Genomic DNA, 20,081 nt, shown 5'->3' on the forward strand with positions numbered 1-20,081 from the left:
AGTACAAAATAAAAGAAATGCTGCTTAACCGGCTCATACTGTACTCTTGTGAATGAAAGAACCAGCCTCGCACCAAAACAGCCTAACAATAAAAATGCTACTTATGCGAGAACAGCCTGCTCTGTGTTTTAAAGTGAAACTCTGTGTGTTTTACACCTAACATATGTTATTACGCTGTCTTCAAAACTTCAAGTTAACATAGATTGCTTGTCTGCTGTTGTCGATTTGCTTGTGTGTAAATGAGAAAACCCATGGATCCATGTCTTTGTGTATTTCCCCCTCACCTGTCCATCCAGCATGTCTCCTCTTTGGATGCCTCCCGGCCTCTCCTCTGTGCTGTTGGTGCGCCTGATAGACAAACTGTGAGCCTTGCGCTTCTGCTTGGGGTGACGGGCAGCTGAAGCAGAGCCGCTGCTGCTTCCGCCCTCCACAGGCATCCCTCCTACCTCGTGGGTGGCCCTGCCCCCTGTTCACACCCTACCTGAGAAACAGGTAAACACTGGCTGGACTTTCTGGTTGGCTGGTTCAGGCTTTCAGTTATCGCCACCTGTCTGTCAGTGAAAAGAAAGGAAAATGCAGGTTTAGCCCCATTACATGAATTCTTTAAGGTAAAACAACCTAAATTCTAAATCCATTCAAAAATCCCAACAATTTAACTATGTGTTCACGTTATTCTTTTACACAGGGAAATAATAGATATAGAAAGTGCATTTAGACCTTTTGTCCAATTAATAAAGAGTCCCGAGGTAAATGGTGTCGCCTGAATTTACAATAGACAGCCAGTAAAGCCTGAAAGACCCGATCATCTTCTAAATCGTACATTTCTTTGCCAGCAGATATTACCACATTAATTACAGGATGTTATTGAAGTTCTGCAGCGCTGTATGTCCGCTGCTTCCGTTATTATAGCGCAGTATGATAGTAAGCCAGAGGACAACGGGTAATAAATATAAGCCAACAGAAATTTTATAGGGCAGGCAATGATGTGTAATAAATATTAGCTCGCTCGTTATATATAAGTGAAACTGAGACTGGAAACGGTAAAAACGCCTGAACGCGTCGATTCATAAAACAGTACGTCTATTAACTACCTATGAAAAATTAAAAGGTAATTTGACATCATTTTGATATACAGGTACACGAAACAAGACGACACTCACCACTGTCATTACCTGACTGAATCTATACACGCCAAGCAGCCCGAGAAATTACTAGAGCTAAACGCTAGCACGAGCTAACTGCCACATATCAGCTTCCTCGCGGCATCTTAGACCAAACAGCGCACAGCAGCTAAAGGACACGACGGGTTATATCATCTCTAACGTCGCACGAGCTCGTGTACGCTAACAAGTTTGCATTTTTTGACAAGGCTGTGACTCATTAGTTTGGAAAATGGGTGATAAATTATACTTTTATTACAAAAAGTATCAGATTTTTATTAGAAAATTTTGACACATGACGTATATTATTTGTGCACTCTACTTCCGTGTAACGTAGACCGTGTTTGCACTTTGTTAGCCAATGAGCTGTCACGCGGCTGGGAGGACAACGAATGAAAAACCGTGAGGTTAGTAACTGGAAGCGCTAGTCGTTCCGACAGACTGCGCCCTAAAACACCGTTGAAACACGGTAAAAGACGTGATTTGCAAACCGTAAAGAAAGTACAGCTTTCGTGAGTAATTGAATGCTTTGTCGCTTTCTCCGTAGCGTGTATATACAACAGCCGGTGCATACTTATGTTCAGTTGACAGAAGCCTGGGTGGCGCAGATGTGCTGTGCAGTGGTCCGATGGCGTGTTGACAGTCGGGGCTTGGAGGAAAACATGAAGCAGAGTCTACGGGAACGGAGCTGTTGAGAGTCGTTACCATTTTCAGCTTAGACCTTAAAGTTGTTTTATGCAATTGCATTTTAACTTGGAGTGTTTGGATTTGGATTTGTACTTCACTTCTTGTTTGCTCCCTTATTCCTTTTATTTTGTGTGGCCACTATTAAAAATATGAGTTACCAGGTAGAATAAATGTTAGATGGATTCATTGCACCATCTTGTGGTACAACTTGGTATTGCCCTTCTTTCTTCACCTTCTCTAGATAGCTTTGGTAAATAGGTAAGGAAGGTTTTGACGATGAAAATTTAAAATAAGTAGCTTTAATGTTTTATTAATACATAACTACACTTGATTAATATAACGCAATCATACTTGTGTTTGCGTAAACTCCTATACAATGTTCCTAATATATATATATATATATATATATATATATATATATATATATATATATATATGTGTATATATATATATTTTTTTATTTAATTTATTTATTTATTTGTATTTTTTTTATCAAAGTTGCATCATCGAAATATGTCCTCCTCACTAAATTAAATATATGTAATATGATGCAGTGCCATTATAAATGCAGGGCCAGACTGTAGATGGCTGTCTGCATATTTATAAGCATATATGCATAGTACACTTATGGAGAGGTGTAGCCACAGTTATAAAAGTGCAAAAATGTCTCTGTTAGATTGCAGAGGCAAAACAAGAGAGGCATTTTCCTGGGTGAAGTGGATCACTAGCACAATAGCCTCATCACATTTTCATTTTATTTGTTTTGCCATTGTTGAGTAGAGCCATGCTTTAAAGCTAGCTGTATACCTGGTGAATCACCTTGTACTGGTTTCAAAGAGACATGAAAGATGCTTCCCAAAATCTGACCGTATCGGCTCAGTGTCCTCCTGGTTACCGTGATTGTTGCAGAAGCAGTCATGTGAATGATTAATGGAGCTTGAACTGCATTAACTTGCCGGAAATATAGGTGTTTGAGAGTTTCACTACCGAATTGTATGAATTAGTGTAACTTACAGTCAAAACAGATCAGTAGAATTCAGTTGAAGGGACATAGTGGGCTTGATAAGCGAGCCTGCACCCTGTATTAAGTTCTATGGCTTTCCTATATGGATGTAACATGAACTGCACTTGATCTAAAACAGGAACCTTAATGCTAAAAAAAATCGAGTGTTTGAACAGCCGAGCTCTCTCTCTCTCTTGTGTCATTGTAAATTAAATATATCTGAATTATAGAGTGGTGGTAATCTGGCAGAATAACCTTGTCAAGAAGCGTGATTTAACCTTCCGATCCCGACCCACTGCGATCCTGGCCGTTTTTTTACCGACAGCCACACCCCCGGTCCCCGTGATTGGTTTTCTGTTTCTCTCAGGCCATGGCGCGGGCTGTGTGGGCGGTCCTCCGGATGCTATCCAGGGAGGGAGCCGCTGTGCTGAAATCAAACGCACCTTGTGCCACCACAGGAGCTTTGCGGCGATCCAGACCTGCGTGCGCAGCTGTTACTACCTGCGGCAGAGCGATATCCAGGTAAGATGGAAGGACGTAGGTTTCTGAAACAGGCCCAAAATACTGAGTTTAAAAGCCAGCTAACGGTTAAGCTTATTAGCCGTAAACAGGAAGTAACGCTGTTTTTTGGGCTATTGGTAGCTGAGTGCCGCAGCGCGTTTGTTTGTATGCTCCGGGTTATCACAGCTACCAACAAAACTCAGGCCAAATTCTGTCTAAAACAAAGTCTTGCACTTGACATAGCTTTACATGAGGGTTAAAGAACACACTGTTATGGTCGTGGCTCAAATCCTCAGTATATTGTCGCCAGTACGGCATGCTTTATATGTTGTAGCAGGTGTATTTAGTAAACTTTTGTCTTAATATAAAAGCTATACAGAACTAGCAAGATACCAACGTTTCATGTGTTTCAAAGAGGGTTTCTTGATCATTTCACGGAGTCTCTTGATTTTGGATTTTCAGTGTTATTGCTATACAATATTCCTTGAGTGTGAATATTGAATCCTAAACTTGGAATAAAACGCAAGGTCCACTTTCTAGAGCTTTCAGAAGCACCTCACAATAATCATTTTTTCATCTACTGTAAAACTACAGAAAAAAATACAACGGTGAAGCCTGTCATTCAAATGAAAAGTGCCATTTAAAAGCCAACACTGATAAATTGGTGAATCATGAACTGTTTGCTACCCTGTGCGCTGCAGTGAAGTCAGACACCTGCAGTCTGCAGCCAGAATGCCCGAAGTAACCACCGATCACCTGGATGAGAAGCAGGTGCAGCTTCTGTCCGAGATGTGCATCCTCATCGACGAGAACGACCTCAAGATCGGAGCGGACACTAAGAAAAACTGCCACCTCAACTCCAACATCGACAAAGGTGCCTGTCTTCCACATTAGTATCCACACAGGTATTGTTCTGCATCACTCATTTCTATGCATGTTGTTTGTTCTTGCGAACAGGTTTGCTGCACAGAGCCTTCAGCGTCTTTATTTTCAACAGCGAGGAGAAGCTGCTTTTACAGCAGAGGTCTGACGCCAAAATCACTTTTCCAGGTCAGTCTCACTACTTTTAAATTCTCCTGCGGTCCCCTCAGAGGCTGCTTTATCGAGGCTAAGCAATATTTATAGGTTTTAACAATCCTCTGTGTCTCTGTGTGTGTTTTTTGCGCAGGCTGCTTCACAAACACATGCTGTAGTCATCCTCTACACACAGACAGTGAGCTGGAGGAGAAGGATGCGTTGGGGGTGAGGAGAGCTGCTCAGAGGAGACTCGGCGCAGAGCTGGGTATTCCCATGGAGCAGGTGTGTGTTTCAGTTCCGACTTCTACCCACACTGGAAGAGGATTACTAAGGATTGTGGCAAATCTTCGCTTGTGTGTGATCTCCGCTTTCCTGTTTCTCCTCAGGTGACTCCAGATGAAATGACATACCTAACAAGAATCCATTACAAGGCCCAGTCCGATGGGGTTTGGGGAGAACATGAGATTGACTACATCCTTTTTGTGCAGAAGGTAGTGCTGTAGTATCTGTTAGATACAAATGTATGCAGTGGATATAAATGGTGTGCATGACCCTCAAAGCTTTTCCCTTGTGTTACAACCTGCATAGTTCAGTTGAAAAACATTCAAATCTGTTATGGGAAAAATCTAAAAGACAAAAAATGGACAATAGGCTGCTTGCATAAGCATGCACACATTTAAACTAGAACTTTGTTGAAGCAACTTTTTATTTAATTACAGCATTTACCCTTTTTGGGTAAAAATCCATCAGCATGGCACATCTTGACTTGGATACATTTGCCCACTCTTCCTTGTAAAAGTGCTCCAGCTGTCAGATTGTGAGGTCATCTCCTGTGCAAAACTTTCACTAAAAGAAAATATTTCCTATCTTGATCTGGATATATGCTTGGGGTCATTGGAGGTGAAATTCCTCTTCATCTTCAGCTTTCAAGCAGATGACTGAAGGTTTTGAGCCAAAAGCGACTGGTGTTCATAATTCCCTCCACCTCGACTAAAGCTCCAGCTGATAAAAATCAACTTCAAAGCATGATACCGCCACCACCATGGCTCACCATGGGGATGGTAACATGCTTTTGAGAGACTTTAGCATTTTTTTTGCAAATTGTGCCTGGGCTTGGATGTCTTTCTTTGTCAGAGAAGGCTTCCGTCTTGAAACCCTGCCCCATAGTCCACACATGTGACAACATACAGGATGTTGTCATATGTAGCACACAACCAGTACATGCCGAATATACCTGCACATCCTTCAGTATTGCTGTAGGTATCTTGGCAGCCTCCCTTATTGTACGTTTTTAATTATTCATATTTTTGCCCACAACAGATCTGTTTGGTTTTCAGATGAATTGTGCAGAGGTCAAAGTTCATGTTAATGGTGGGAAAAGAGTTGAAATAATTTTTTGTGGTCTTGTTTTTTTTTTAACATCATAAAAACCTGGCATTTTAACAGGGATGTGTACACTTTTATATCCACTGTACTCAGTGATTTTTGTTTTAACCTGAAAGGCTAAATCTACCTTACACAGTGTGCAGGCTTGATGTGACAGCTTCATTTCACCCGTGTAAATAACAACCCTTGGCCTGAGTTTACCTCTGAGTACATGAGTTCTGTGGATTTAAAAGAATAGCTTCATTTAGGAATATGCTTCATGTACACAGGATGTAATCATTAAGCTCTTCAAACTAACTTGTGGTCACTCTGCAGGACACTGATGTGAGGTGGACCTGCCTCAGGTGAAACTGCTCTAATGTGTGTGTTTGTGACTGGCATGCAAAAATTAAAATGCACATATATTAGGTGCATGTTAGCTCAGTGAGTCACTGACCACAATCATACAACTGAATATTATCACCTTAAATTTTAAGGTGTTCTACAGATACAATTCCATGATGATTTAAAGTTAAGCATGCAAACTGTGACAGCCCACATTAAACATGTCCAGTTTTTCCTATAATGAGGTCAGCGTATGTGCAAGTAATGGCTCATGACTCTGTATCATATAGAGAGCGTCCCTAATGTGGTCTCAAAGGCATACAGCTCTGGGTATGAGCACAGAGGCCTCATGTTTACAAGGTGCAGACAATATGAGAGAGTACCGGCTTAGAGGAAGCAGGAATGGAGCAAAAAACATGATTACTCCTGAGCAAATTAACTCTACAGACAGCTGTTTTCATTTATCTTGATGTAACGTATATCTGGATTTCATTTGTCTGCGAGTCTGCCTTTTGTCTATTAGGATTGTCTTTGATGCATGACTTTCTTATGCCTCTCCACAGGACGTGGACTTGAATCCAGACCCCAATGAGATCAAAAGCCACTGTTATGTGAGCAAAGAGGAGCTGAAGGAGATGTTGGAGAAGGCCAAGCGCAAAGAACTGGAGATCACGCCCTGGTTCAGTCTCATTGCAGAGACCTTCCTCTTCACGTGGTGGGACAACCTGCAGAACCTCAAACAGTTCATGGATCACCACAAAATCCACCGCATGTAATTCTATCCAGGATCCGGCTCCTCTTCCAGCATTTCAAGCTCTTTGATTTATGCAGAACTGACATAAAAATACAGTCGGCTGAGCTGCTGGAGAACTGAAAATAAACCTCCACTCAAGATGTGAGGTTTCCACTAGCTACTTTGGAGAAGGTGTAGAGCTTCAGCACTGTAACGCAAAGTAAAGAATGTCTTAGTCATGTGATCTATAAGGTGATTTATGTAGGTTTGTAGCACTGAGATGCATCCATCTTCACTGTAGATCAGACGTTTGCTGTAGTGCTCACGTGTCATCTTTCAGGCAATAGTTCGGATGAGCTGGGTTCACAGCCTGAGCAGAAGGTGATGTTAGCAGGAAATGTGACACTAAATAAGAACAGCTCCACAAAGGCAGCAACCTATTTTTATATAATAATGTGAAGTGCCTGATTATAGGTCGTTAGCCTGAGGGGATTAGTATCTCTAAGTCACAACTGCTATCACTCTGCATTGTTGACAGTGACATCAGTGAACAAGCTGTATCTTTGTACACTTTTACACAATAAAGAATTTGTGTGAACTTTGCACGAGCATTTATTTTTGAATTTTAGATTCAATTGATTCACTACTAGCTGAATAATACCTTGATTTTTGTGGTAATAATTTCGGTAAGTTGTACATCTTATATCAAGTCGAGCTTTTTGAAACCAGACCTCAACTGAGAGGCCAAGGGAGAGATTATATGGTGGTGATTTGGCAATATCATGGGAGGTCTGCCCTTAAGTATACTTTGCTTTATCGTTTCTTTGCCTCACGGGGGGGATGTAACTCACAAAATGAACATATTATTCATTAAGACTTAAATCTAGAGAAAGCTGATATGTGAATTTTTTTTTTTAGCTGAAATCGTGTAATTGGTGATTCTTGAATCATGTTTACTTTGTGGACAGAAAAACACCTTCGTAGACTGTCTGGGGTCACTTTTCTTAATGTGGAACTTTTGTGGAATATTTCAACACTGAATTATCTGCTTTTAGTTTAGTATTTAACAACTGAAAACATTATGGCAACACTGAGAAGACAAATCATTAGGAGTGTGTTGCCGTCTTAGTCCTCTTTCTGTAGGAAAACTTCAAAAAGCTGACTCAGTTCTTGTCTGAGGTACAGACCAGGAATAACAGAAATACGATCCTCACACCCACCAGGGAATCGCTCCCAGCTGTAGGTTCACCTCCTCCTGCTGAAGTCAAAGAGCAGCAAAAAAACAGTCTAATGTAACATCACTCAATATTTCTGTGATTCTTTAAATAGGCTTAAAAGATCATTCTTATAACTTTATTCTACAAAACACCTAAACTCCTCCGCATGGTGAGAAGTTACATTCAAACTCTTAAAGAGAAGCAGCAGGTAACGCATAGCTCCGAAATCCTCACCACACAGGAAGTGGTGACAGGTAGTTCCCTGCATCCTGCAGCTGGAGCTTCCTCCTCGCCCTCTCTTCAGCATGGCCTCCTAGAGTCTGAGCAACTCTCCACCAGCGTCACAAAGGCCATACAGACACTCATTATAAGCTCTAAATTGGGTGGGGGGAAAAGCATGAATCTTAAACTGGAACTGAAGAAAAATGATAAAAGATATTGAAAATAAACTCAAGCTGAATAGCACGATGTCTTGGCTTGAATGGTTTTTCTAAGTTTTGTTTTTTGTACAGAGGAACATTCACATGAGACATAACAAGAAAGACAGGACTGTAAAGCTGTAAAGGACAGAATAGATGGGGCATCGACAGCTAGGTACTGACGTGCAGTCAATGGAAAATTGATAGCAATAAACTTTATCCTGATATATATGTTCAGCTGCAAACAAACAGAAACATGGACACATTTGCATTTATATGTATATACATGAATACATTCTCAAATATAAACATACATATGTGCCTGTGCACACGCACACACCCTGCATTTATGAACATATTTCTTCAGTATACACATGTATACTGTGGGCATTAGAAAGAATGCATTTTCAGGGCACTTCCGCACTGGCTTTAGTTTGCAGAGTTGAAAGCCTCGTCTGTCTTTTAAATACCGTACATGACTGTATCCACAAATCCTTACACTCAAGACCAGCAGTGGATCAACATCCTAAACTAAGCTGTGGAATTAACATAACACTAACATTAGTAGCAACAGAAATGGCTTCAACTTTACTGTGTGCATGAGAAATAAACAGTTTCTAGTTCTTTGTAAGGGGTAAATGACGCTCTGATTTAATTTGTTTGAATAAAATAGGCTTTATTTGCATGCTTAATGTACAATGAAGGCACAGTTCCCACTTCTTTCAGACCACAAAGCAGATGAAACGTGATACATTCGTTTCATTGTAAAACCATATAAAAACAAAAAGGTAAAAACAAACAAAAAAAACCCATAAATGTACATGACTAGGACCTGATCCATTTATCACCCGAACAATGTTAGCTGTTTGCCAATCCTTCAGTATCAGGTAAAGAAGTTACGGTAGATATGCCCTTGAAACATGCAGCTTCCCTGTTGGCAGCATGTATGTTTGGAAAGCCACAAAACAAGCAAAGGTGGGCAGAGTAAACAAGGTAAGAGAAGAAAAAAAACAAAAGTCTGCCTATATATCAAAGTATCAGATTATTAAACTCACCAAATATCATTATCGATCTTAAAAACTACGGTATCATTTAGACTCTATATATGACTAACGATCAGTCCTGAGTTTGGTTTCTACTGTGCCAGCATGTTTAATACTGATTTATGTTCCTCTTAGTTGTTGGTCCAGTTGAAGAAATGATCCCGTGGTAACTTTGCTAATCTTCATCCAAGTGATAAAGTATCTAAATGTAGCTGACACAAAACTAGAAACTGGCATTATACATTCCAGTTATCACAACATCATTTCAGAATAATACTCTGGGTTTGGCATTTCATTCTAACTAAACAGAATAATATAATGTTTTGCTATAAATGTGCAATAATGCCACAGCTTTTAGAAGAAGCTCCACGTGCCAAAAACAACAAGAATAAACATGTGGTATGATGCTATCAAAAGATAATCTTTATTATTTTACATTTTACCTCCATCCATCCATTTTTTTCCCGCTTATCTGGGGCCGGCTCGTGGGGGCAGCAGCCTAAGCAGAGAAGCCCAGAACTCCCTAGTCTACATTTTACCTGGAGCCAACAAACACGCATTAAAAAAAAATTAATCACACTGCTTTGCAGTGTTTTATCTTGTAAATCTGAATATCCTGTTATTCAGTAAATATTACATTAACACTAAAGCCTTAAATCTTAGTGTGGGTTATTTTGCAGTTGCTTTAGAATTCACTGTAATCTCAAAAGCACCAAGCCTGTTTTAGCATCTAAAAGCAATAACAGATTATTCAACCGAGGAGAGTGATTGTGTAGGATGTGTTTTCTATTATCTCAGTGTGGTGATTGCATAATGTGAGGAAGCTATGAGGTGATCTATAGTTGCTGGAGATGAGATGAGTCTGCTACACAGTGCCTGCAGGGTTGGTTGCAGGGTTGGAGTTGGGTGGACTCAGTTTCATGGTATTAAAAAAATCCACCAGCTGACCTGGTACTTCAGCCAGCACGGTCTTTGCCAGCGCTTCCTTCGGTGCCTGAAGAGCAAAAAGAGTCAAGTCAAAAACAGTGAAGAGGAAAATAATTCTACATGTTTTTAACTGATTCCTTGCACGAGTATTGAACACAGCAAGGAGAGAGTGATGGAAATGAAGAGAGCTTAAAGGAAAATTCCACACACTTTAATAAACATTGGATTTCAGATGTTATCTTGACACTTTCTGAGGCTGTAATTACGTCACACTCCAGCAGAGATGATTATACTTTTGAGGCCGGTGGTAGGCTAACATTAATCAAAACTCCTGGACCGATCAAAGATGTGCTCAACTGCTTATCACTTTAACAACAAAGTGCCGCTTTAACAGCGTTACGTAAATAGAGGAATTTTCCTTTAATATAAGTCAGAGTGCCACCAGTGCCTTTAACCAGAGCCACAGATACTCAGTCAGACAGTACGACAGACTTTGTTGTACCAGACTGATGATGAATCGCATGCAGTGATTCATTGCTGCAGTTTTTCGTGCAGGTGAAGGAGAAGTTAGATGAAAGCAGGGTTTATGACTTAATATTTCTGAGGTACCCCTATGAAGGACTAGGATCTTGGGGAGGCTTCAGTTTCAATGAACTGAAGAAGGAGGTCACTTGCTGAGGTAACTCGGCCAATACGCTTTGGGCAAGAGCCTGGCTGGGCGCCTGAAAAGAAATGGATAAAACAAAGCAAAGAGATAAGCTAAAGCTGTTTCCACACATGCGCTGTAGCTCTGCATGTTTCCAGACATTACACAGGTTGTGGTAATGCATCTGTCAGTCTCAGTCAGACTGGACATTAAACGGCCGTCAGCCTCCTGGCTCTCTTTTAACAACGCACTCATGTGGGAAGAGCCCATGAAACCTCCTCTCCTACACCAAACAGCATATTTCACTGGCATGAAATGTAAGGCTCCAGTGAGGCAGCCCATAGAGTGGACTACACGAAGCAGAGACCCAGCATTAGCACACCCAACTTGGGACTTACATGGTGTAAGTGTGGGTTTGCCCCGCTTACACAACCCCACAGTTCACCCACACTTTCCCACTGTGGGCCCACATGGGCATTGTTCTTGGGATGTGGAAAATGTGAGAAGGGACATTCTCTGGTTGTCCTAACATGTTTCCCGCAACATTTCATGTGTGAAAACAGCTTAGATGATTTTTAGGCTGAGGCGCAGGCAATCCCTCACTTTGGATATATATGATTAACTGGTATTGGCTCGAGAAACACTCTGCTCCGTTTAGTTTGTAATTTTAATGTCAGCTTAGAAAAAAAACAAAAAACAAAGTACATGCAATGTGGACAGAAAAATCAGGGGGACACCCAAAGCTAACAGCATCCAGAAACCTGGTACATATAGATATAAAACAAAAACAACAAAAACTTGATGTTTTTACTGTCACTTACATTTTGAAACTGCCTGAATGGTACAAACTGGACAATGTCTCTCATGGCAGCCTCGCCAGTGAGAGAGCGCAAACGACCATCGTCTCCATCCAGGAACTCCATGGCACTGAAGTCCGCCCCTCCGACCCCGACGATGATGATAGACATGGGCAGGCGAGATGCGTTGACGATAGCGTTGCGCGTCTCGTCCATGTCCGTGATCACTCCATCAGTGATGATCAGCAGAACAAAATATTGCTACAAGAAGACAACAACAACAAAAACACAACTATTACAGCAACATGTAAGCAAGAAGCTTTTGAATCCTCATCAAAACTCTGATATTTGCTCAGTTCTACTGCTTAGTGCCCCTCGAGCATCAGAAAGCCCCATCCCCTGTTATCCTGTAGCTTTGGATCAAGCTATTATTAAATCACCTGCTTCAATGTGAAGATTATACAACCATTACACTGACAGGACTGCCTGAACCAAATGTTTACTGAGAGTATAAATGAGGTAGTGAATTCATAACCCACTTTTTCCTTATTAACAGGACAGCATATGTGGCCATAATGTAAGATTAATTATTTTCCCAAATACAGTATCCAATAATGGCTCACAAATTCCAAGAGATATTGCAAACACTTGCAGTTTTTTAGTTTTGGATTTGGGATGTACAAAAAACATTTTTGAGTTTGCTCGCTCCAAAAGCAAATGTTTTTGCAAGGTTTTCAAGTTGAGTGCTAAGACACACTATGATCTTACTAGAACCGATGACTAAACATATGAATTTGTAGACTGCACTACTCATGACATTACTAATATCTCTTACTCTTCAGTGCAGGCTGGAATATTGCAAATGCTCACAGAGTTGTAGAGTAAAAGATAACCTACTAGGCTCATATCCTTCTACTCCATAATGTTGGAGTTTGCATTATTCACAGCATTGAACAACCCTTATTTACCTTATACCAGCCCTTGGTGCAGTCCCTCAGTTCATCCACTGGGTGGGGTTGTATGTTAAGCATGCATCAATCTCTTATTTTGTCAATTGTAGATGGTCCGCATGTTAAAGCATTAAATTAAATTTCAAATATGAAACTGAAAGCCCTTGCCTACAGTGAGTGAGCTGAAGAGGTGAAATACTCACAGCTGCAGTGGTCTGCTGGAGGGCTTGCTTTGCAAAGCAGGCCACGTGGTTGATAATCGGGGAGAAATTGGTGGGACCGTACAGTTTGACTTGAGGCAGGCAGCTTCTGTAGGCTTCAACCACACCTTCAACACCTACACACACCCATACAGACACCATTGATTAAACACACTACAAACTGAGAACTACAGTGTACTAGGGTGCATGTGTATAGTAAGTAATGAAACATCAGCTCCAGTGCATTTATCTGTAAACACACCTGCACAAAATGGATTTGATGGGTTGAAATTGAGCGGAAACTCATGGGAAACCTGTAACACAATAGATTATAACAGAGAAAAATCAGCAAATTAGAGCAAACATCACAGGTTCACAGTGTGATCTAACAATGTCAAAGCACAATCTACAGTATGGTAACAAACAAAAAACTGTCTTATGTGGTGTGGAAATGTCTCATTTCATATAAACAGAAGCTTTACCTGCCATGTGGGTGGAATCTGGGCTCCAAAGCCAAATGCAGGAAACATCTTATCACTAAACATGAAAGACAAACCAAAAGCTTATTTGAATTATGAGCCATAGATTGCATTGCCAATAAGTTGATACAGTTATCAGCCAAGTTAAATGAGTCCCTATCATACAACTCTACTTAAGTAGCTTTAAATATCTCATAGTTTACACTAATAATACCAGGTATGTGAAATATATTCCTACCTGTCATAGTCCTGGATGACATTACCCACTGACCAGATTGCAGTGAGATACTCATTAACACCCTGGGGACTAATGTAATGCAGAGACTGGGGTGACCGAGGATCCCCGTTGGAACCTGTGAAGTCAACGGCCACCTATTGGCAAACATACAGGTGAAGCTATAGAAAACCTTACTGCAAAGATGAATGAATGAAAACGGAAAAGAAACAGAGAAGACGAGACTCACAGTGAAGTTAATCTGACAGCCTCCCATAATATAATCCAAGAATGTATACTCCTTCACCACCTGGAACAAGTATACTGGTCATCAAGTCAGTTTAAATAGCAAAAAGCAAAAACAAAACAACAACAAAAATCAGTACCACACCTGGCAAAGCTTTACGCTCACAACACCAGAGTTCTTGTAGCTTTTCTTCTTCTGTTTCTTTTTACTGTTGATGCATTCAAACTCTGCCTGCAAGAATAAAACCACAGTAAAGGCCACATTCTGTTGCAATGTCAGAGACCAAAGGGCAGTTTTAGCCATCAACTCAAACACAGTGCAGAAATGTTTGAGCTGCCCACATATTGCAGTACTCTCATACCGGAGAAGTGTGTGAGGCTTCCTGGAGGCGTTTCATTGTCGTCTCAAAGACGCCAATAAGATCATGTGACCCGTCATTGTCGTAGTCGTAACACTCAACCTGAAAACGGGCAAAAACATTTGGTCGTGATCGAGTTAAACTGGAGGGGAAAATCTTCCATTAAGGGTCAGTTCACCCAAAGCAGACGTAATAAATAACCAGACTTTGCTAAGAATACTTTCTCTATGGAAATGGGATTATTCTCAGTAACTAGGAGGGCTACGAATAAAAACTAAAAATATCCGCAGTGCTGGATGCCATTATAGACAAATGAGAAAAGGTTTGGTGAAGTTCCTCTCTGCAGACAAACAAAACAGAAGAAACAAACAACATGCAAAGGAAACACTCAAATGAACACTTTGTACTCCACGTGTTCTTGAAGAGAGGCGGACAGTAAAATGACTGGACTTGTATGTGTTGCTTTTTACGAATGGTAAACTTGATAAAAGTGGCGAGCACCTTGCAGAGACCCCGCCTTGTTCCCAATGTGATCCTTTCACGCACACATCACACAGGAAATGATGGAGAGATGTAAAAATACAAATACTTTGATTCACAAATAACTCACTTGTCCTCTATGGTGGGAAAGTGCTTCCTTCCTGACATGTTTGCTTCAGAGGTTAAAAAAAATATCATCAAGCTAATTTGTAACATGCTAGTTACTTTGTATGTTTTGAAGTACCACTTACTCCGACAGCTCTAAAGCAGAACAGCGAATTTGAACTCAACAAGAAAAATCAGAGTGATTGTAGGTGCCCAGTGGATTGAAATCATTTACTTACTTTTATTGGCTTCTCCATGTCTCCTCCACAGAGAGACTGCAGAGGGATTCGAAACGGCCTCCATGTTGGATTCAAGTTGTTCTTCACCACCTGAGAAAAACAGTTCATCACAATCAGATACTGCAGGATACTACAAGTCCAGTCGGTCTGGTTTAGTCAACATGTCACTGGAGAAAATGTCAAATATGCTCCTTTTATCTCATCTGTGGTTTGTTGATGCTGTGTCACCAACTGGTAGGCGGCCCACCTAATAACAACAACGCAAAAGCTACAGCTACAGTTTGTTATCCAACAAAGGAAATTTTAGTATCAGACATACAGAGTTCTTGATCAGGTGCTGGGGAGCACCACATGGAGGAGAAAAAATGTTTTTTCCCCTCTGGAGCTTATTTGGTCTCAAACAAGAGCCCAGTCCTTCCAAGAAAGAAAAGCTATAAATACACCCTCACATTTGGATCAAAACCGGTTTTCAGTATTTGAGAAACAAAGCACAGGCTTAAGTTAATGCCATGACTCACTGAACAACAACAATATAGAGTCTGGAGCCTGACTCTAAAACAGAGTCAACCCCCTTCTCAAAATGCCAAACTTCAAAATTTAAATTAACAGGTTTACAACCTGGTACGGAAAACTGTTTGTATCAGGCTCTCTAGCTTTTATAATCACTCACCTGTTTGGTTAAGACTTAAAGTTAGGGTGTGGCCTCTTTGACAGGTAGATGAGAAGAGACAGCCTAAAGCCATCTGCTACGCCTCACCTCCACCAAATCCAGTCACTAAACTAGAATGTTCTGCTGTTAGTGCCTTATGGAACATTGTAATTGTATTATCAGATAAATAATACATCCTGTTGTGAGGTACACACTGCCAAGAGAGAGATGTATGTAATTCACCGATAATTAGCAGCTATGTGTGTCTGAGCAGTTGCTAACTAAGCTAGTGTTAGCTAATAATAATTGTGCAAAAGCTGTGTTTAACAGTTACACCATCATAAGTTCCTCTTTTCACCCTGAATATTGAGGGTGAAGAGAAAAATCACTGTTCCTCCATCAGAGAAAAGTTAGAGATAAGGAGAAAATTTGGTCTTCTGCAGAGAGTTTTTCGCCATGACTGCCATAATTGATGGGTCATTGCTTTACTTCCCATATCGTTCTTTCTTCATGATTTCATCCACCTTGATGAGATTCCCAGTTTCAGACACACTGAAGCATCCGCCAGCATAATATTCCCACCACCATGTTTCACTGTGGAGATGATGATGATCTTTGGGTTGTACGCCTCTCCATTCTTTCTCCAATCATAACAATATTGAATTGATACTTCTCGCTGTAGCTCTTGACACTCAGAAATGCTGTGATAACTTTGCACATCCATCTCCTCCTCTGTGAGCATCAACAATTCTTTTCTCAAGTCTAAACTGATTGCTTTCATTTTTGGCATGACGCTTTCTCCAGTGACAGCTCAAACCTCTCCTGATGTTTTTATAGTATGTGTAAATTTAAAGATAGTCTTCCCCTCTTCATTTTACAACCTCTGAACATTAAATAGCTAAATCACATCATTGCACAGCAATGGTCTGTGCTACAGCTCAATGAAAAGGTCCGTTTATCAGGGTACTAATAATATTGACCCCGGTCATTTTTCTGGAGTAATTTTGTTATTGTGTGCAAATAGAAATAATGTGTCTTCTAAATATATTAGTTTTCTTTAGAAGTAGGGCTGTTCGATATGACGATATATATCAGATGACGATATAAAAACGTCTATCGTTTCATTTTATGCTATCGTTTGTTTCGTGGTGTCGCAAAATAAACTGTTTACGGCAATATTGTTTCATCGTTTTGATGGTCACTGTGTATCTAGTTACAACTTTTAGTTCTGTTATTTGGTATCTTTTGGATAGGCAGGAGCAGTGTAAAAGCTTTGTGTTCACCTCTGTTCTGTGAGCCAGCTGCCAGCCTGTTTCTGTCTGCTTGTAGAACTCCAGGTAGGGGTCGGACTTTCCAAACAAATCCTGTGTACGAAAATGAATAAAGGGAATGAGGTCAATAATACCTAAAAATGAAAGAATGAATTTAAGTTAAAAACGCTGTATCAGCCATACCTTGTTGTCTAGTTTTCTTGCTGCCACTTCAAAATTCACCACCCTATTGTCTTTTATTTCCTCTGCATTGATCTATAACACAATTAAAGATAAATGACTGAGACAAAAGCAAAACAACACCATCCAACTGTTTATCTGCAGCTTTCTGCATCACTCACTGTGATGGTCCCTTTCCCTGCTGGTGATTTGTTCTTCAACACAAGCGGTCGGGTCAGTTTCTTACTAGATACAACCTAAAAGCAAGCAAAAAAGCATGCACTTTGACAAAGACAATTAGCCACAGCAAAATAATTTGAATGAATAGGCTCAGAATGAAGACAAGAGAATAAATGAGTAATACACAGCAGCCTGCAGACCATTAAGCAAATGACAAATCGGGCATAATGAACACATGAGGTCACATTACACTGATAAGAGTCGAACCAGCAACTGCTTATCAGGGATGTTAATGCTTCATCTGCAACATGGTAACACTGTAGTGTCCTCTTACAGCAAAGTATAAGTCCTACCAGTTTTGCACCTGCAAAATCTTGTTTACTTCATTTAACAGAAATTAATTCTGAAATGTTGAACACTGAAAACCTTCAGCCTTGCAGAAAGAGGAAAAGAGAAGGAAACCTTACTTGGCCCAGGGTGCATTCTAGTTCACCCAGGAAGTCATCGTCAGTCAGGTCAATTGTCTTGTTGTCAATGTCATAAACTCCAAACTTCAGCTTTTGCACTATTTCAAAGTAGTAGTCAACGACAAACTTCTTTGCAAACTTTGGGCTGAGACAATTCTGGACTTTCTCTGTGCGACCCACCTGTTAGAAAAGATTGCATCAGTTAGTCAGAGAGAAATTAGTGCTGTGAACTCTTCACAAAGCAGTAGTTAATATTGAGACACACAGTGAGGAAACAGGAAATGGAAACTATCCCTTCAGGGGGCTTTTAACACTGTTAACAATTAACACTGAACTGTAGCTTTTCTCCTACTACAGTGATATAACCGATTGCACCTAGAGAACATGTGGGCTTTCCAATATCCTGTCTTATCAGCTTTCCAGTGTAGGGAGAGACTCTTAGGAATCTATCTGTTCCTTTCAAAGTTGGTATGGAATACAGGCTCATGATGGTGGGTTTGACACTCAAATCATTTAGACCTGCTAAACACACTGACCTCATACCACTGAGAATCAGAGCTGTTCATTAACAGGACACACAGGGGGTCTGACTTTGAGCCGACGTCTTTGTCCAGGAGGTTCTCACAGGACACAGTCAGCTCCACCTTGGTTACACACTGGGCAGCCATGTCTGACTGGTAATAAACTGGGAAGACAACAACATAGAGATGTTAAAAAAACAGACATTGCACTACACAGTACTATGAGCCCTGATTTAACAGTAAGTGGCTGTGGTAATGTTTAGTGAAGATCGTCCTGAAATACTGACATTTTTGCGTTTGTTTACGTAGGTATACAATTGTGACGCTACTGTTAGCCCTCCCAGCCTCCCTCTAAACGAAACCAGTCGTGCAGCTAGGCAGTGATGTTGTTCTAACACACAGACGGGTTTGTTTTGTTTTTTGTTTTCGGGAGGATTTTTTTGCTTCGACATTACGTTTAACTATTAGCGGTCTAACGTTACACTACATTAGGGGTGCTAACGTTACACTATCCCGTTATGACTAAGGTAGCCAATGAATTCACTTACGTACAATGCTTCTCTGCTGCACAGTGTCTTGGAAAATGTGACACAACCATTAATGCCGTGCAGTGGGTGTGGAGCAGAAAAGCTAAAGAGCACTTAAAAAAAAAGACTGCTCGTAGGCTCACAGGGCTAATAAACTGACAACTAACTAGGTTAGCTGGTATACCACGTCAACTTCCGCAAAATTAGTAATAGCTAGTTTAAATTCAGGCTTACCTTTGAAAGTGTGAGACGCGTTATGGGACTCACGGAAAGAAAATATTGGCTACTATAACCGACACTGGTAACACTCCCTTGGCACAGTGCTCTTGTAAGGAAAAGTAGCTCCCGTCCGCTTAATCTGGAAAGCACGAAACCACGCCCACCACTTTAAACGAACAGGGGCGTCACCAGGAATCTGTGTGTGCGGGTGGCTGGGTGGGGGGCTAAGGGCAAGAGGGGGATATATGATCAATCTGATATAAAACCAGTGTAAACTACTTTAAACTCGAGTAAAGCCAAAAAACAAAACACTGGGTACAGTTTTCAAACTTATATGCAGTATTTTGTCCTGCTAATGATCTATTACGTGAAAAGTGGAGCTGCACAAGAGTTTAAACATACTTTAGTGTTGGATAATGGTTTTGCAAAATATGGGGAAAAAAACTCACTTTTTACTTCAGCAGTGGCGGATCTAGAAAATTTTACATTGGGGTGGCAAAGGAGGGGCAAGAGATCTCGGCAGGGTGGCACATCTTCAGTGATGTATGTGTAAATCCCCTATGTGTAAATGGAGTCAACAAAATATCCACAAAAATGCTTTAAAACTATTAATTGCATCATTACCTCTTCTAAGGAAACACAGACAATTGCACAAGCAAAATAATTCCAAGAAGACCTCCTTCCAAGGTTCCAGGAATGTCACAAACTGGATGGGCACTCTCTGCCATTTGCTTTGTTTCTTTCAAGAAGTCGTATTGTATGGCACATCTCAGTTTGTAAGTCTTGCAATTCAGAGTCATATATGGAGAAATGATCTCACCTATCTATAATGGGAAGGAATATAGAGACTGTAAAGGCATCTTTGCTGTTGACATTTGTTTTCTGTCCAAATGTAGATAAGACTAAGACTATCAGACAGTCTGCTAGATGTTTGTTTTGGTCTTTTTGATTTGGCA

At 40.6% G+C, this 20,081-nt stretch overlaps 3 protein-coding genes across 9 annotated transcripts in view; 1 reads left to right on the forward strand and 2 right to left on the reverse strand.

The window, feature by feature from the left end:
* LOC101470374 (WD repeat-containing protein 37) overlaps positions 1-1,839 on the reverse strand; it is a 23,551-nt gene extending 21,712 nt beyond the window's left edge. For 2 of the 4 annotated variants that reach the window (XM_004568488.6, XM_004568485.6), the window contains exons 1-2: positions 1,735-1,839; positions 285-551 (exon numbers count right to left, since the gene is read on the reverse strand). In XM_004568488.6, coding sequence (XP_004568545.1) covers positions 285-437 — 153 coding nt within the window. In that variant the 5' untranslated portion in view covers positions 438-551; positions 1,735-1,839. Of the gene's footprint in view, positions 1-284; positions 552-1,160; positions 1,368-1,734 lie in introns of those variants that run through there. The other 2 variants (XM_004568487.6, XM_004568486.6) reach the window with 2 other exon arrangements.
* idi1 (isopentenyl-diphosphate delta isomerase 1) lies at positions 1,538-7,414 on the forward strand. Of its 3 annotated transcripts, none has more exons than XM_004568490.3 (7): positions 1,538-1,567; positions 3,218-3,372; positions 4,053-4,225; positions 4,309-4,401; positions 4,520-4,650; positions 4,755-4,859; positions 6,642-7,414. In XM_004568490.3, exons 1-7 carry the CDS (start codon positions 1,553-1,555, stop codon positions 6,852-6,854), a joined length of 885 nt encoding a protein of 294 aa, XP_004568547.1. In that variant the 5' UTR covers positions 1,538-1,552; the 3' UTR covers positions 6,855-7,414. The 3 variants fall into 3 exon arrangements, with proteins under 3 accessions (XP_004568547.1, XP_076744073.1, XP_076744074.1); XM_076887958.1 differs by having other exon boundaries at positions 1,556-1,672; XM_076887959.1 differs by lacking the exon at positions 1,538-1,567 and adding an exon at positions 1,571-1,629.
* Positions 7,415-9,097: 1,683 nt separating this feature from the next.
* LOC101469901 (copine-3) lies at positions 9,098-19,277 on the reverse strand. 2 transcript variants are annotated; one of them, XM_004568484.3, is made up of 17 exons: positions 19,141-19,277; positions 18,395-18,543; positions 17,859-18,038; positions 17,394-17,468; positions 17,236-17,307; positions 17,065-17,145; positions 15,133-15,222; positions 14,312-14,410; positions 14,095-14,181; positions 13,954-14,013; positions 13,728-13,861; positions 13,493-13,547; positions 13,273-13,324; positions 13,014-13,147; positions 11,885-12,121; positions 11,027-11,139; positions 10,345-10,484 (listed from the first exon to the last, which is right to left on the reverse strand). In XM_004568484.3, exons 2-16 carry the CDS (start codon positions 18,524-18,526, stop codon positions 11,029-11,031), a joined length of 1,599 nt encoding a protein of 532 aa, XP_004568541.1. In that variant the 5' UTR covers positions 18,527-18,543; positions 19,141-19,277; the 3' UTR covers positions 10,345-10,484; positions 11,027-11,028. The 2 variants fall into 2 exon arrangements, with proteins under 2 accessions (XP_004568540.1, XP_004568541.1); XM_004568483.5 differs by lacking the exon at positions 11,027-11,139 and having other exon boundaries at positions 9,098-10,484.
* Between the last annotated feature and the right edge of the window lie 804 nt (positions 19,278-20,081).

The sequence above is a fragment of the Maylandia zebra genome, linkage group LG9 (assembly GCF_041146795.1).
Source record: "Maylandia zebra isolate NMK-2024a linkage group LG9, Mzebra_GT3a, whole genome shotgun sequence".
In the NCBI taxonomy this organism is placed as follows: Eukaryota; Metazoa; Chordata; class Actinopteri; order Cichliformes; family Cichlidae; genus Maylandia; species Maylandia zebra.